This window comes from Sander lucioperca, chromosome 17, assembly GCF_008315115.2.
Source record: "Sander lucioperca isolate FBNREF2018 chromosome 17, SLUC_FBN_1.2, whole genome shotgun sequence".
Taxonomy (NCBI): Eukaryota; Metazoa; Chordata; class Actinopteri; order Perciformes; family Percidae; genus Sander; species Sander lucioperca.
In genome coordinates, this window is record NC_050189.1 from 15,693,165 (window position 1) to 15,710,908 (window position 17,744).

Consider the following 17,744-nt stretch of genomic DNA (forward strand, 5'->3'; position numbering starts at 1 on the left):
CTCTGTGTGAAGAGGAAACACTGGGCCACAGTCACAGAGGAAGGAGGGGGGGTTTTTACTTGACGACACATTTCAATAAGTCTCACTTCACAAAGTGTCAGGATGGAGGAAACATCTCTACTGTGGCTGCTCTGTAAGTAAACTGTGTGAGTTTTTAAAAAACTGCTGAAAGAAATACAAGATAAAAAGATAAAGATAAAACTGAGGAATCTAAATTGTAGTTTTTACAGCAATTGTTGTCTTAATAATGCTCCTGAACGGAAACATAACATGAGTTTATGAGAAGAAATTATGCAAGTAAATTTGAAAGGTTGTGTAAATGCTTTTGCTGACAGTTTGTGTTCTTTTCATTTATTATTTAAACTTTGAATGTCTTGTATCACAAACTCAAACTAACCCAAGGTGTATTTCTCTTCAGTTCTGACTTCACTGCTGAGCTGCACAACAAACCAAAGTCAGTACACTTTTTTATTAGATAGAACAGTTAGGGCCGAGGCCAGTCCTGGCCTAGTTAAGGTGGTCGGGTGCGGTTTGCCGTCAGACCGCGGTGGGGGGGGGGGGATAGGGCATAGTGAACACAGTTGAGCCTGCCTGTAACAGAGGAAGTCTACGTTAACCCATACCGTGACAGCTTTTACATCGCCTTTATATACGCTGTCTGCATGGAGTTTTGAAAAGACAAACCGCTTTACAGGCATTGCCGTGACTCACTGTGGCTTTAGCAAAGTCAACGTTATTTCGCTCCGTCGGCACCACTGCTCTGCGTGTCAGCAGTCGGAGCTCCGCTCTCTGTCAAGATGCAGAGACGTCAGATATACTCGGCTGAAATTTGGCACTGCTTGATTTAAAGTGAATCCATGCTCTGTAGTACCGATTTTATTTGTTCGATACCCAACCCTAGTAATGAGTGGCACATAACGTGAAGTATCATGGCATTTCATTTTGTTTGAGTTTTAACTTTTCCAGTGGGGCAAGTCAATTTCTCTTCCACTTGCCCTACAAAAAAATCCACTTGTCCCGGTCAAGCAGACAAGCCTTAATGTTGAGCCCTGTCACATATTTAAAGATTGTAAAAACTGATTATTTTCAAATTCATGGCATGTTTTGCTTAGGCGGCCGCCTAAGCTGCAATGAGCTGCGGGAAACCCTGGCCTGGGCGCGTTTAAGTGGCGTGAGGCAGTATTTGCCAGCCATTGCATTTTTCAGGAGCAGCATGAGTTGAAAAAACTGGTGATTCTGTGGTTGCCTAGCAAGAATAACAAAAACACACAACTGATCTGATCGGGGCATCTTTAACAAAAAAGATGGTGCACTGTGCACAGAAACTCCCCCAGAATACAAAGATGGTTAACCACATCCAAACTGATTGAAACTCTGAGTAGCTTAAGTGTAGAGATACTTGTTTTAAATTAAGGTAGAAAACGAGAAAGATGAAAACATTATATACAATAAGGTAAAGATACTGGAGCGTCCCGGGAGCAAGCATAAATTACTGCAAGTGGGAATTGAAAATGTAAAAGATCATCAATTAATTTTTTAACCACCAAATCCTCCTCCCTCCAGCCTCTCTGACTGTGAGTCCCAGCAGATCTCAGATGTTTAGAGGTGAGTCTGTCTCTCTGAGCTGTGAGGAGGACAGCTCTGCTGGATGGACTCTAAGGAGGAACACAGACAAAGAAACCAGGACTCAGTGTGGAGGTGGCTGGGGAATATCTGCTGGTTCTTCCTGTAACATTAGCTTTATGCTTACACGACACAGTGGAGTTTACTGGTGTGAGTCCAGAGAGGGAGCAACCAGTAACAGCATCAACATCACTGTCACTGGTAAGATCAGACTGTGGAGTCAGTATTGATGAAGCTGTGTGTGAATGGATGACATGCTGTAGTTTGTCTCTGTTTTCAGATGGACCAGTGATCCTGCAGAGTCCTGTCCTCCCTGTGACGGAGGGAGAAGACCTCACTCTGCTCTGTAAAACAGAGAGGTTCTCCAACCTCCCAGCTGGTTTCTATAAAGATGACTCCTTCATCAGGACTGAGCCTGCAGGTCACATGACCATCCACCATGTTTCCAGGTCTGATGAAGGCCTCTACAAGTGCAACATCAGCAGTGTTGGAGAGTCTCCACCCAGCTGGGTCTCTGTCACAGGTGAGGAGGTTACCTTTGATTTCAGGAGCTCATTCATCCAGATATTCACCTGACAGCTGGGATTTTTTTCTCTACAGGAATACCTACTTCTGCAGCTCCGCCCCCGGCCTCAGACCCCCTCCATCTTGGGTTTAGACTGGTCGTCCACCTGGTGGTGTTCTGTCCGTACTGCATCTCCACTTTCATCATGGTGTCTTTATATCGAGACAAAGTCGCAGGTGCACTCTGAAATATCTATCTATCTATCTATCTATCTATCTATCTTTTATTTGTCTTCATTGACATCTACTTAAAAATGCAGTAGGTAAGACTTATAAAACTAACTTTCTGTCATATTTGCTGAAATTGACCCTATGTTCCAGTAGAAATACATAAAGCATGTAATACAAATAAATAAATCTGGCTCCTCTGGCACCACCTACAGCCTGTAGTGCAATTTGCAACAATCCACAGCTCCCTGTTCATTTACACCAATCAGATGTAAATGTGTGTCAGTCACTGCTCATGCACACGATGCACACGCATTCATTCTCCCTTGTGGGGGGAGGGGCTTAGGAGATCGTTTTGGGCAATAGCAGAAATGGGGGAGGGACTGAGAAGTTGTTGATGTTCAAATTCTTTGGCTAAGTCCTGGATCTTCACAATGCTACCTACAGCACCTTTAAATACTGACATTGGCAACATTATAACACTAGACCGAAAATTGGGTTAGACTTTCTGGCACTATAGAGAACAGGGACTACTTTGTGTATATAGGGAATTACACATTTAAGCGGCCAAATATGACATGCGTCTTTCCCCATAACTCCATTCTGGGGCCTCTTATGTTTAACATCTACATACTTTGACTTGCTCTGATTACAGAAAACAACTAAATAAGTTATCGATATGCAGACGACACCCATTTTCATAACCAAATCACCAGGGGACTAGTCCAATACAAAAACTAAAGAAGTGTATTGAACAAATCAACGATTGGATGTGCCAAAACGTTCTTAAATTAAACGGAGACCAAACTGAGGTAGTGGTTTTTGGATTAATAGTCAGGGAAGCTTCAATCGTCGTTGTCAAAAAAAACAGACACAGCCAGAAATCTTGGTGTAGTCATGGACTCAGACCTGAATTTCAACAGCATAATTAGGAGGGTAAAAAAATCAGTTGTCTCTTACAGAACTCTTCAGCTGATAAATTATCTAAATTTTCTGTCTAACATGGTCTGACTGTAGGAAATGACCTGCCTGTCTCCATGTTGACGACCACGCCCACCCAGGCTGAGGAGGGATCGGATGATGATATCATCACTGCTGTCACCACGGAGCATCAATTTTGAACTGATCTGAAAAGATGCTATAATGTTTTGAGTCCGTGGAACTCCACATGTTCTAGTTTGGCTTGTAGATGTAGGGTGTTGAACTCAGGATCCTAGGAGGTGATCGTTGTTTAGATTCTGCTGTGAATTGTTCTATGTTTGTTTAGATATCAAGTTTTTAATATCAGATCAAATAAAATTGTAAGCATCTTTATCTCTATGTTTAGTTCTGTGTGTTTCCTTCAAGCTGACACTCATTCAAGTTTTAAGATTCAATACTTTATTGCCATGCAACTAAGTTGCTAGGAATTTGGTGCAGTGTGCTCATTACACACAAAAAACAAAGCATTCATAGCAGGACAGTCCATACCTGTTAAAAACATGTAGACACACATAGAACTACCCCACCCCCCACCCTACCTTCCCTCACAAATGCATAACAGTAATCCCTTAATAAAATAGATAAATTTGTTGTTGTTTTTAAAGTGAAGTGAAAGGCACCCTATGAGTCAGTGCAGTCACGAGTAATAAAGTGTGGGTACACTGTATCCGTGAATTGCTGTTGAAGTGTTGAGGAACAGTTGAGGAACTGAATGGTTCAGCAGTAGGTGCTGTTGAGAATGCAGGATGTTTTAGATTTTATAGACATAGTTGTATGTAAAGAGCAGAGATGTTCACAAGGCATTTTTTGGAAGTCCAAGTCGAGTCTCAAGACTTTGAGCTCGAGTCCAAGTCAAGTCTCAAGTCTTTGAGGGACAAGTTCAAGTCAAGTCTCAAGTCTTTGAGGGACAAGTTCAAGTCAAGTCTCAAGTCTTTTGCCACAAGTTCAAGTCAAGTCTCAAGTCTCTGGCCATCTGATCTGTCCCTAACACTGTATTGTTAAATCTTATGAATTCAAAGCATGTCCTGTAGCTACCATCCATACAGTACAGAATCAAAAGTTGTAGGATAACTTTATGGGGTCTACTTAACACATCCCTCTAGCCCTCGGACCTGGTGAAATATTAACCCAAGTCTGTGGGGGGATAGAAAATCTTGCTGTGTCACTGATAGTGGCACCCTTTGCTGTAAATCACTATGGAAACACATTCTGACTCACCTGTGGATGAATGATTACTTCCGTGTTTTAAAAAGCCACCTGTTTGTGTTGTTGTTGGAATAAGTTCAGCTTCATGGGTGTGTCTTTGGCAGAAGAACCTAAATGTGACGTGACATGCATTGCATTCAGGGCAATGGGGGGGCGGGGGGGGGGTTACAACCCCACCAATAATCAAAACCTTACAGTGCAACCCCTAGTATAGTAACTGTTATAAAACAGAAGTGGTTGGCTTTCTCGATTCAATGTAATTGGCAAGAAAAGAGAACCTTTTAATCCCCGCCCCCCCCCGTGAGACTTGCGTCCTCCGTGTCTTTCAAGCACACAGCAGTAACGGCAGGTAGACTCATGAGTGCATACAGTATGAAGAGAACGGACAAGGGTCAAATAGTTGACTGAAAGTCTCATTTCCAGCTGTCATTGCGTTAGCTGAACTGTCATCTGAACTATGTCATAGTTCCATTATCTTTATTGTGACTATTATTGCTACTGTTCATCACACCCCCAACTGGCACCATCAGACACCGCCTACCAACAGCCTGGGTCTGTCCCAGGTTTCTCCTTAAAAGGAAGTTTTTCCTCACCACTGTCGCATTAACTGCTTGCTCTTGGGGGAATTATTGGAATTGTTGGGTCTTTGTAAATTATAGAGTGTGGTCTAGACCTACTCTGTATTCTGTAATCTGTAAAGTGTCTTGAGATAACTCCTATTATGATTTGATACGATAAAGAAAATTGAATTGAATTGATCTAGCTGAGCTAACAGCCAATGTTTACTGGAGCTCCTAAAAAACATCCTACAACACGTGTGATGTTTTGAAAGTTGTGAACAATAAAGGAGATTAATTAATTAATGAATGATAATATTAATAATTTCCGTTTACATGAATAAAGACATTTGCACCATAACTTGATGCAGAAAAGGCTACAGGCCTTGAATAGCTTGTATATTAGATAAGTCTCCCTATCTGAGCTTCAGCTGCATCATGAACTCCTCTCACTGATAAACACTGCTTGTCTTTTCCCTGGGAATCAATGATTAAACCAACCCTCCTGTTGTCCTCGGGTCAAATTTGACCCATTTTCAAAAAGTTTCAATAAATGATAGCTTCACTACTTTCATTGAATTTGTGAAAAAGTGACAAAACATTGGGGGGAAAAAAGCTGGTCTACCTGCAGAGATCCCTCCAATTACGTCATGTTTATTTGCACTTTATTATTAAATACACATTTTGAGAAATACCTCAACAATTTAAAACAATAAACAATGGGGGGAGGGGATAGAAAAAGTTAAAGCTTGCTGTGTCACTGATAGTGGCACCCTTTGCTGTAAATCAGTATGGAAACACAGTAAGTAACGGCAGGTAGACTCGTGAGTGCAAACAGTATGAAGAGAACGGACATGGGTCAATAGTTGACTGAAAGTCCCATTCCCAGCTGTCATTGTGTTAGCTGTTACAGTAGGCCTATGCAGCACCTCCAGGCATGAGTGACTACAGTTGCGGCAGATGTGACGATTGACATTACTTTTCTTCCACTAAGCATCTGTATTTGGCTTGTAAATAGTGTGTCATTTGGTATAATATATTGTCTAGATATAGTATAGTTTGAGTTTAATATGGTAATACATGTGTTTCTTGTTACAGCATAATGTAGGTGTATGGTTTGTTATTATTGTCTAACTGTGTTTGTTTTCTGTCTAATAAAGACCAACCAATATCTTGTTTTGGTCTAATTTGAAAGTAACCCTTATTATATCTAAATTACAGCATAATTTAGGCATTTGGTCTTTAATTTTCTATAAAGGGTATAACTGTTTGTTTTCTGTCCAAGAAATAAATAAAGTGCGACAGTAGACATCTAATGAAATAATGTAGTCCTAGAGAGCCTGTAACTGCTGATGGAGGTGAACAGTTATCAGGAACACTCTGAGTCCAGCAGAGGGCAGCGTGGACCGGGGAGAGCTTCAGATCTGTTCACAGGGTGGAGGAGGAGGAGGAGGAGCCAACAGTAGCCTAGTCTCTCTTAGACCCTTTGCAGTGAGCATAGTGGGTGAACACTTGTTGGAGCAAAACACGATTGCAGATCAGAGGCATCAACTGCTCCCTATAGTCCTGGCATCGAGGAAATTCTCTAAATATATTACTATATTACACTGACAGACAGAGAGAACAGTGTCGGGAGACAAAGACGACTGCAGATCACCTCTCTCTCAGCTCTCATGGCTCCATTAATGCTCCTGTTGTTTCTTCTGTCTGAAGCAGCTTCTGGTAAATATCAGCTTTGATTGTGAAAAGATTCATGAACACTTTATTTGTTTTTGAAATAGAAATGTTTTTGAATATTCAGTGATGTCATCTTGGTTAAAGATGTTTAAAACAGATACAGTATTATCATTATGATCATCTGTTTTATTTACAGTCAAGCTCCGTTTTTTTGTTGTTGATAAGACTGGATATGTGTATAAAGTAAATCATATTTGACTACAAATAATTGTTTGACATGGAATAGTTCAAATGTAGACCTGAATGAATGAATGTCATGCCACTAAGTGGACCATCCCACACATATGTGTTTGTATATAAGTATAACATATTATATATAATATATAACATATTTGAATGTATTTCCTTACACAGTAATGGGTTTATGATTCATAAGTGTTGTGTTCATCTTTGTCAGTAACTTAAAATATAGTAGAGTGATCGTGCTGTTTCAGACTGTTTGACAAACTGCGCAGTTTTGGGCTTGATGCTGAAATATGGAGAGAGAGAGAGTGAGGGACTGTAAACTGTAGGGAGGAGGAGGCTAGAGAGAGAGGGAGGGAGGGACCTAGACTGTAGGGAGGAGGAGGGGAGAGAGAGAGGAAGGGAGGGACCTAGACTGTAGGGAGGAGGAGGCTAGAGAGAGAGGAAGGGAGGGACCTAGACTGTAGGCAGGAGGAGGGGAGAGAGAGAGAGAGAGAGAGGGACCTAGATTGTAGGGAGGAGGAGGGGAGAGAGAGAGGAAGAGAGGGACCTAGACTGTAGGGAGGAGGAGGGGAGAGAGAGAGAGAGAGAGAGAGAGAGAGAGAGGGACCTAGATTGTAGGGAGGGGGAGGGGAGAGAGAGAGAGAGGAAGAGAGGGACCTAGACTGTAGGGAGGAGGAGGGGAGAGAGAGAGAGAGGAAGAGAGGGACCTAGACTGTAGGGAGGAGGAGGGGAGAGAGAGAGAGAGGAAGAGAGGGACCTAGACTGTAGGGAGGAGGAGGGGAGAGAGAGAGAGGAAGAGAGGGACCTAGACTGTAGGGAGGAGGAGGGGAGAGAGAGAGAGAGGAAGAGAGGGACCTAGACTGTAGGGAGGAGGAGGGGAGAGAGAGAGGAAGAGAGGGACCTAGACTGTAGGGAGGAGGAGGGGAGAGAGAGAGAGAGAGAGAGAGAGAGAGAGAGAGAGAGAGAGAGAGAGAGAGAGAGCGAGAGAGAGAGAGAGAGAGAGAGAGAGAGAGAGAGAGAGGAAGGGAGGGACCTAGACTGTAGGGAGGAGGAGGGGAGAGAGAGAGAGGAAGGAAGGGACCTAGACTGCACCTTAGCACCCCCAAGAAATTGCTGTGGTTGATTTATAAATAAATAAAAAATCATTAATGTGTAAATAGTGTAATTTATATCTGAAAATGAATAAATACATTAATAAAACAAACAGGTGATCGTATTCGGCCAAAGGGTGCAGCACACATTGAACTTTTGACCTTACTTCTGCAGTAACGTATTCACAAAGAAGAAGAGCTCAATATTTGGAGCCGTTAGGATTAGATTTGCTTGGCTGTGTGTGGTGTATTTGGCCTGCTGCATTAATCGTCTGAGCCACTGTATGAGAGCTGCAGTAATGGTTGTTTGAACCCGGCTTGTTGGCTGGTATTGGAAATATGTTTGGTGGGCTAATCAGAGTTCTATGGTGCTGTTGTATCGGTAACTTTAAATCAGTCTCTCTCGCTTAGTAAACCACGGCGGAGGTGGGTGGGCATCTGCGCAAGTGTGTGTAACGTTAGTCTATTTGTATCAAGGGAAACTCCAAATTTCAGAGCACCCTCAGTGAAACGTCCAGCAACCCCAAAACACCAGCAAAACAACATCTCTGGCGCCGCCACTGAGAGAGAGAGAAAGGGAGAGGGAGAGGTAGAGGGAGGGAGGGAGTGAAATGTTTTGCTCTGTGCAGTGTTGTGGCTAAATTATTAGGCTAGTTCGAGATGAGCCTGGTCTGGGCAGAATCGATCGCCGCCCAATGCATGATGGGTAGATTTGTGTCCGACTTGCTCTGACATCATGCACACGTGGGCAACAAAAAGCTCACGAGATCAAGGTGGCCGCAGGTTTGAGACGCAGGCAGCGCAGTTGCTTTCCACCAACTGCAAGACCCAGGGGCATGCTGGGAAACGTCTGGCTCTCAGCTGATCTAACAGCTGGTTGGTTCAGAATAGACACAACATGACATTTTACATTATCTTTATAGTTTTTGAATTGGAGGGATTTGAATTGCTATTTGTCTGATTTGAAGGCTTGTTGTGTAAAGAAGACATGTAGTGGTGCTGATAGTTATGTTTAGAAATCAGAGAGACTAAATCTGTTCAGATTACAGATCATCTACAGTCTGGTTATTAACATCAGCAACAGATCACATGCAGAGCATTTTAACAGCTACTCTTTCCGTTTAATGAGTGTGCAGCTTATAAAGACTTAATTTCTGGGTTATTTACATTGTTGGTAGTTCATATCACCCCACAGCAGCTTTTAGATGTGTTTCTGTTGTTTGCTAGCAGACGGAATAGAGAGGAGAAAACCTTCACACAATACAAGTCAGTGGAGAGAGGATAGATGTTTTCTCCTCTGGTGGGGGGGGCAGATGTTGACCTAGTAGGAATAAAGTCCTGTGATAGCTCTGCAGTTCTGACTGATTAGTGAACTTCCCTTCTGTAGTGTTACACCTGATGGAGTTCTTTTGAAAGGGAATTACTTTTTATTGTTTATTAATGTTTGTTATTGTTTTTCAGACGTGATTGAGATAACAGTGCACCCTGGACAGGATGTCAATCTTCCATGTCAGGCTCCTGATTCCTTCATCAGAGCTCTAGAGTGGACCAGACCTGACCTGGAGCCAGATACCGTCCTCTTATACAGTGATGGACACTTTGAAACAGATGACCAGAATCCATCCTTTAAGGACAGGGTGGAGCTGGTGGACAGAGAGCTAAAGAATGGAGACGTATCTTTAATTCTGAAGAATGTGAGCAGCATCGACAACGGGACATACAAGTGTGGAGTTAAAGCAGGTGGTCCAAGACGTAAGAAGAGAGACAGTGACCCAATCAGAACCATCAGAACCGTCCGTCTACAGGTTACAGAGCCAGGTGAGTGATATATATCATGTTGTAGCTGCAGTTTCTAACATCAGAGAGGATGAAGACTGCTCCTCTATCACACATTTACTGACTCATATGTTATTTCATTTTCAGGTCTGGACAGCGAAAACTCAATGAATGATGTCCCTGAGGATGGAAACTCCTCTCCTGTAGACCTATACGTTGGACTGGCAGCAGGTGTTCTGATTCTTGTAGTTGTTGCAGTAGTTGGTGTCCTGATATATAAAAGACATAAGAAGAAGAGATCAGGAGTGTCTGCTGATGATGTTGAAGCAGGACACCGTTTAGCTCTTCTAACAACTGAGGAGAACTGAGATCATGTGCAGATCTGGTGTTGGGTCTGTTTCTCCCCTCTGTGAATCTCCACCTCATCGTGGTGGGGGGTGGGGGGTGGGGGGTTTGGGTGTATCTGAGTCTGGGATCTGTATTATCTGGAGCTCTGAGATCCTGTAGGGTCTCCATGATGAGATGGTCCAGAGGAGGGTCAGACTAAGAGTGATTCAAATCAACTGTCTACCTTTACCTTTTACATCTAGAGATCTAGAATGTTTAACTTGAGTAAAAGTACTGTTGCTTCAAAGAAAAAGTAAAGTTACATGACTTAAAGATTTACTGTGTAACTGTTTGACATTAATGAATGTCCGTTACATTGAAGCCATTACCAAATGAGTTGCTACAAAGCTAATTAAGACTATCAGCTCCACACAACTCTCTCTGTATTTCTCAGTAGGACTATGTTCAGAAGATTGTGGCGTCCGGTGACGGAGTGAAGATAATGACCTCTTCTGAAGAGTCCATCATCTTTTATTCTTTAATTTTTTGAAAGATAATTTTTATAGGGGAGCCGAAGACATGAAAGGGGAGAGAGAGAGGGGGGGGGAATGTGCAATCACCGAAGGCTTGTATCATGAGGATTCACTGACAGTTTTGTTGAAAAATATGATAATAATAATAAGTTATTCAAATGTTCTCAGCAGAATAAGGTTCAGACAATATAAACTCAGCAGCAATACACAGAAATACTTTGTTCCATTAAATGAGCAAATGTAATAATAATGTACTCAGGGCTGATATATCACTGAGAGCTTTTAACAGAAAATGATGTTTCTTTAGTTTCTATATATCAGCCAAACACCACCAAATATCTTCTAATCAGGTGTAGAGAGATCTTCATCATGTCTTCTGTTTGGTGTTTGATCGAGTTGATTGCACAATTTATATGGAGTTTTACATTTTAGTTTTCTGCTCTTTTAAACTGAGGAGTTAAAATGTGAATATTGTTGTTATTGTAATTATAAAATATCTCAGGGGAACATAGAGGACCAGTCTGTCTCTAAATAAGACCTTCAACTGTATTTATTATCTACTAAGTAGAATTACATGATGTTTGCCAAAGGAAGTGTTATGAAGTGTTATGAAATGTTATGAAATGTAAACTATACAAAAGTGAAGATCTTTTAAAGCAGTGGTTCCCAATCTTTTTTCCTTGGCGCCCCCCCTACTCATGTCTAAGAAAAGCTGAGCCCTGCCTACAATTTTAGGCGAGAACAAAAATATATAGTTTTTTCCAGACTTTTGTATAAATTATATATTCTAGTGTATTATCATAATTTGTTTAACATGTGCACATAGTTTTTTGTTTTACCTCAACCTCAAACCAGATAAAGACTTGCGCACCCCCTGTGATCTTTGCCGCCCCCCTGAGGGGTCCCCGGACCCCAGGTTGGGAGCCACTGTTTTAAAGCAGTTGATAATGAAGTGATGAAATATGAATCGATGGATGTAATAATAATGATCAGAGACATGAAGGAAGTTTATAACTCAGTTTTAACATTCAGATACCTCAATGTGCCTTAAACTGTTTTACACTTTTATCTTATTTTAATAAATACTTTATTTTGTTACATTTGTTCACTCTTTCTATTACTGAACCTTTGATTTCCACTGCCTCAGTTGTCATCTTATTTCTCCTGTAATCAATTACTAATTCTTTAGTTTTCTTAACATTGAGTTCTAGGAAATGAGTGTCACAAAAATCAACAAAAGCTTTTATCTCATTTTGATAGTGACTATAGTCATCATTTTCAATTAACCCAATGAGCGCTGTCGTCCTGCGGTGGACTTGGTTTAGAATGTGAAAAGGGATTCAGGTGCAGTCAATTTCATTTCTGAACCTGTTGACCATGTGACCATGCCTGTGCAGAGACACACAGAGGATCTTGTGTGTCAGATGACCTGGCCTCCACGATCACCCGACCTTAACCCAGTTGAGCTGGTTTGGCATGAGTTGGACCGCAGAGTGAAGTCAAAGCAGCCAACAAGTGTTCAGCACATCAGGGAACTCCTTCAAGACTGTTGGAAAAGCATTCCTGGTGACTAGCTCATGAAGCGGATTGAGATAATGCCAAAAGCTGTCATCAAAGCAACAGGTGGCTACTTTGAAGAATCTAAAATATGAACCATATTCTGGTATGTTTAACACATTTTGTTTACTATATCATTCCAAATGTGTTCCTTCATAGTTTTGATGTCTTTAATATGAATCTACAATGTAGGAAATAATACAAATGAATTAAAACCATTGATTGAGGTGGTGTGTCCAAACTTTTGACTGGTACTGTATATTTGTGCCACCCCACATAAAAAACTGAAATTGCTCCTGGTGAGCAGTGAGTCAAACATTAACTAAATGTATTACATATCTGTCTGGTGCAACAGGTCTTGAACAACTCTTTACAGTCTCTTTATTAGCAGGTCACTGATGAACACTGCTTATCTTTTCCCCGTAACTAGGTGATTAACCATTTAAAATTCCAAGTGTTAAATTAAAGTATTTCAGCTTGAACTCCGATCTGATCAGGATTCAAACACTGACTATCTTTAAGCTTTAAGAGAGAGATGTGATGTTGTTCTTAGTTTAGTTTCCTGTTTCTGGCTGTGAGACCAGTTCCACTGAGTGTGGCCTTTGTTAGTCATAGTATACAGTATGGCATCAGGCTGAGCTGAGCTGCTCTGCTGCAAACAGAGACAAGTCTGCCACAATAAAACTCCCAACATCCATTATAATCCTTCATAATAAATACCTAACCAATGTGTTTTGGTGTAAAAAGCCATTAGACTGTTTACTCTGACCTTAGACAACAGTCAGACCAGACCTGTCTCTGAGCAGCAGCAGCAGTAGCAGTATGATAATCTCCTCCTCGCTCACTGATAATCACTGCAGGTCCTCTCACTGTAACATGATAACAGGACTGAGGCATTGGAATTTCATATATTGAGACAAAGAGAGACAACGAAGACAAGTCTGCCACAATAAAACTTCCCAACATCCAACCAAATCCTTCATAATGAAAACCTGACCAACTTGTTTCGGGTTTAAAAGCCATTTGACTGTTTACCCTGACTTTTCCTGTAGCATGATAATAGGACTGAATCATTGGAATTCCAAATGTTGAGGCAAAGTTTTTCAGCTTGAACTCAGATCTGAGATTCTAAACATTGCCATTCTGGTTGCATTAAGAAAGAATGATGTTACATGAATGTATGAATGATGTTCCTAGTTCAGGGTGTTTTCTGTCTGCGAGCCCAGTTCCACAACACTGAACTGTGACAGGAGCTGCAGGAGGTTATCAGTCTGATCAGCTGAGGGAAGGCCCAGAGTGTGTTACAGACTCATGTTTTTATTTCAAAGTTTAAACTTTCTTTATATCATTTATCACAGCATGCACTTATAGCCGCTTGGTTGTGAAAAACATGGTACCCCAGTACTGTTAATAGGATATGGTCCAAAGAGGAAGTGTGAAACACTTAATTCTGTTACAGCCCTTTCAGTGAACTCCAGACTGTTTTCTGTCTGTTTCTTTGGATTTGCCTGTGTCATATTTTCTTTCTGTTTGTGTGTATGTGCTTCTCAGTGTGAACATAGTCAGATTATTTGAATATGAACATTTGGATAGTGTTACTATTCACGCTGTAAACTGAATAAAATACCCAAGCTGACACTCTAACCCACAGTGAAAAGAAATATAGAAAGGCTTTGGACCAACATATTCATCTTCTTCTCCAACACACTATAGACCGGTCAGTGTCTGAACTCATCAGCTGAGCTGCTCTGTTGCACACAGACGAGTCTGCCAAAATAAAACTCCCAACATCCAATCAAATCCTTCATAATAAAAACCTGACCAACATGTTTTGGGGTAGGACACCATGTGACAGTTTACCCTGACTTTAGTCATCAGTAACCCTCGGCAGAGCAGTCAGACCAGACCTGTCTCTGAGCAGCAGCAGCAGCAGCAGCATGATAATCTCCTCCTCCCTCACTGATAAACACTACATGTCCTCTCACTGGAACATGATAACAGGACTCAATCATTGGAATTTCATATATTGAGACAAAGTTTTTCAGTTTGAACTCTCTCTGTGGACCATCTGGACCAAACACAGTTGAAATCAGCTCTCAGATCATCTTTATTTTATTTCTTTATTATGGAGCTGAAGAGATGTATTATGTGTGTCTAAATGTGTGTGTGTGTGTGTGTGTGTGTGTGTGTGTGTGTGTGTGTGTGTGTGTGTGTGTGTGTGTTTTAGTTTTATATATTTGTCTTGTTAGAATCAGTTCAGCTTCATGTGTGTGTCTTTGGCAGAAGAATCTAAATGTGACGTAACATGTTTTGCATTCAGACAGAATAACTTGTTGGAGCTGATCCAAGAAACACAGAAACATGTTTACTTGCAGACAAACTGATCTGACAGGAAACAAACTGGCAAACTGCTGATGTGATAGAAAACAGATGCACTGACCTGTATGTAAAATATAAATGAACTCTTTTCAGATATTGATGCATTAATGCAGTTCTGTTTCTGTCTGTCCACTGGGCCTTTTGTCCCTCCAGTGGTGGAGCTGATCTTTCTGCAGACTTCCTGAAGTTAAAGACTTCCCAGAGAAATGCTCCTCTGGAGAACAGAGTGAAAGCTGCCTCCTGCTGGCTGTCTGACTGCATTACATCATGCTTTCTTTCTTCTCAAAGCCTCAGCACATGACCGGCATCTTTAATTATTAACTCTGGACACTTTTATATATATATATATATATATATATATATATATGGTCATTCTCTCACATAAACACATATACTGTATATACAGTATATGTGTTTATGTGAGAGAATGACTGTCCCAGGGGTGAAAAGGTAACATCTACCTTCATTAGCCTCATGTCCCACCCGTCCAGCACGCTAAGTGACACAAATCAAACACACCTGCTGTGATTCAGAAACATGACGAAGTTGATTCAAAACTTCACAAAGATATTAGCACAGTGTCTTTTAATATATATTCTACAACAGGACTCAAGAGATGGCTGTTAACATGTATGCTTTCAGTATCTTAGACAAATTATTGTTATTGAAAAGATTTGAGTTCAGTGTGATTTTTTTAATCATTATTATTATTTTTGTTTAGTTGTGTAGATTTCCACCCTCCACACCAGATGTCAGCGGTAATTCACCAAGAAGAAGAAGAAGAAGAAGAAGAAGACACTTGCTGCCATGTTACTTCTCCAACAGGTGCATGCTGGTTGAGGCTAACATGCTAAATGCTAACATGCCGATGGATGATCCTCCACTTCAGGTTCAGACAGGTGAGTTCAACAACACGCTCTCTGGGATGGATGGTACTGTTCAGAGGTGTGTATGTGTGTGTGTGTGTGTGTGTGTGTGTGAGACAAAAAGTAACATCTACCGTCAAGATCAATGCCGTTTCTGTCTTTGGAAAAAGGTTTTTTCTCAATGGTCAGCATAAACTCTCCCACAGTATTTATAGTAATGTGTGTGACTGTTGCAGAAGTGTAATCCAGTGGTTAATGAGCAGACTGTTGGAAATCTGAGCATGTTTAGAATATGAGGCCAAGATTGAACCTGTAAATCTGTCTTATTGCTCCACATGTAATACAGTTTTCATTTTTAAAGTCCCCCACCAGACACGTTTTAGAGATACTTTGCTATGATTAATATTGTTTTCTCACATAAAAAGTTTTAAAAGAACAACTGAAAAGTGGCTGGAATCACATCTACTTTTCTCCATCACTGAGACATTCTGGATCTGGCCTCAACACCGACCGGTGGTGGGCAGACTAGACTAAATGTAGGATTTCTTTAGCCTTAAGTGACAGGTGATACAACTGTGCATGCCTCATAGGTAAAGGATGTTGTTTAAAAGTAATGCTGGAGTGAACCAGAGTGTCCCATTTCTCAACTGAGGATCCATCTGTCCTCGCATCTCCCCCGTGTTTTAGGGCCCAGATTCCCGTCGCCTTTGTCTTGGCCAAAAAATTGCACTTGAACACACCGCAAAGCCTATAGCTGACGCCTAACTACCACGTACGTTCTGCGCATGCGTGAGAAGAAGTAACTCTCCATGCCAACGGGCGGCGATAATTTATTCGTCGTTCAAAAAGGCCAAAACCAGAAACCAGACAGGACTGTGGATATATAAACTATCATGATATGGGAAGACTATTTTCTCACTGCTCATAATTTAGGTCATTTTTCAAGGAAAATATTCGTACAAAAGTAGCAAAATATGAGGATTCAAATGTAATAAAGTGCAAGTGCTCATATTATGTTTTTTGGCTTTTTCCCTTTCCTTTATTGTGTTATATATCTTTTTTGTGCATGTCATAGGTTTACAAAGTGAAAAAAGCTAGGTACCGCTCATGTGCGACTGCCCAGCAATGTGCAGTACAACAAAAATATGTTTTTTTTTGAAAATTAAACCATGTAAACCTATTCTGATATAACCTCTAAATACAATCATGAACCTGAAAATGAGCATAATATGAGCACTTTAACTAGTAATCCCATGTCAGTTGTATAATTCACATTATTTCATAACACATTTCCTTTTACAAACATCATGTCATTCTACATTGTAGATAATAAATACAGTTTTAGTCTTATTTAACGACAGACTTGTCACCTCAGTTCCCCTGAGATATGATTAGCTACATCAGATGATTTAATAAATACAACAGTATTCAGACTTTAATCAACTCCATAGTGTAAACCTCACATTAGCAGCCTCTATAAGCTTATACAAATGATACAAAGGGATGAGAAAAAAAAACAACAATACAAAACAAACAAATGAAATGCCTGACCTGACCAAACACACAAACCGATAACAGGTACAGAAGAAGAACGCTTCACACCTCATTATAAAATACTAGTAGGCATGTTTAGAATGGCTTGGCTTATAAAATACTAGTAGGCATGTTTAGATTGGCTTGGACACGTAGTAGTAACATACTGTACAATAGAGACAGCAATATAAATATAGGCACATATCAACATATACAAAAATACAAAAATACAAATAAGACATAATATCAAGACAAGTACACATGGAGTGGGATGAAGAGTGCAAAAAGTAATAATGCAAAGCAGTGTGCAAGATGCATATTGGAATGAACTATGACATCTTACATCAACCATACACCAATCTTAGTTTGTTGTTTGATAGAAAACAGTTCCTCTCTACTGAAAATAATCCGGTTTACATGGCTAGTTTCCACGAAAATAAACAAAAACAACACAAACGAGAGAGAGCGTTTTACTGAGGCCACCATCTGCGGCGCCATCTTGTCTCTTTTTTTTTGCATTGTATTAGAGTTGAAAATCACCTTGAAGTAGCCTACATTGCGCTGATAATGCCTTCTTTTTACTTTAACTAAACATTTGCAGCAGAACTGGTACTCTGCAGTCACAGCCGGTTTACCACACGGCCACGTTCAGACTGCAAT

At 40.8% G+C, this 17,744-nt stretch overlaps 2 protein-coding genes across 5 annotated transcripts in view; both read left to right on the forward strand.

The window, feature by feature from the left end:
* On the forward strand, positions 1–2,199 carry LOC116060893 (Fc receptor-like B). The gene is made up of 4 exons (XM_035993668.1): positions 1–133; positions 419–454; positions 1,564–1,824; positions 1,904–2,199. The coding sequence occupies exons 1-4, from the start codon at positions 103–105 to the stop codon at positions 2,197–2,199; spliced, it is 624 nt and encodes a 207-aa protein (XP_035849561.1). The 5' UTR covers positions 1–102.
* The window catches only part of LOC116060892 (CD276 antigen homolog), a 27,125-nt gene continuing 11,094 nt past the window's right edge, over positions 1,714–17,744 (forward strand). Inside the window, exons 1-4 of one of the 4 annotated variants that reach the window (XM_031314654.2) lie at positions 1,714–1,719; positions 6,714–6,821; positions 9,575–9,931; positions 10,037–10,322. In XM_031314654.2, the coding sequence (XP_031170514.1) occupies positions 6,773–6,821; positions 9,575–9,931; positions 10,037–10,257 (627 nt within the window). In that variant the 5' untranslated portion in view covers positions 1,714–1,719; positions 6,714–6,772 and the 3' untranslated portion in view covers positions 10,258–10,322. Of the gene's footprint in view, positions 1,720–6,587; positions 6,822–9,574; positions 9,932–10,036; positions 10,323–17,744 lie in introns of those variants that run through there. The other 3 variants (XR_004107606.2, XM_035993667.1, XR_004895484.1) reach the window with 3 other exon arrangements.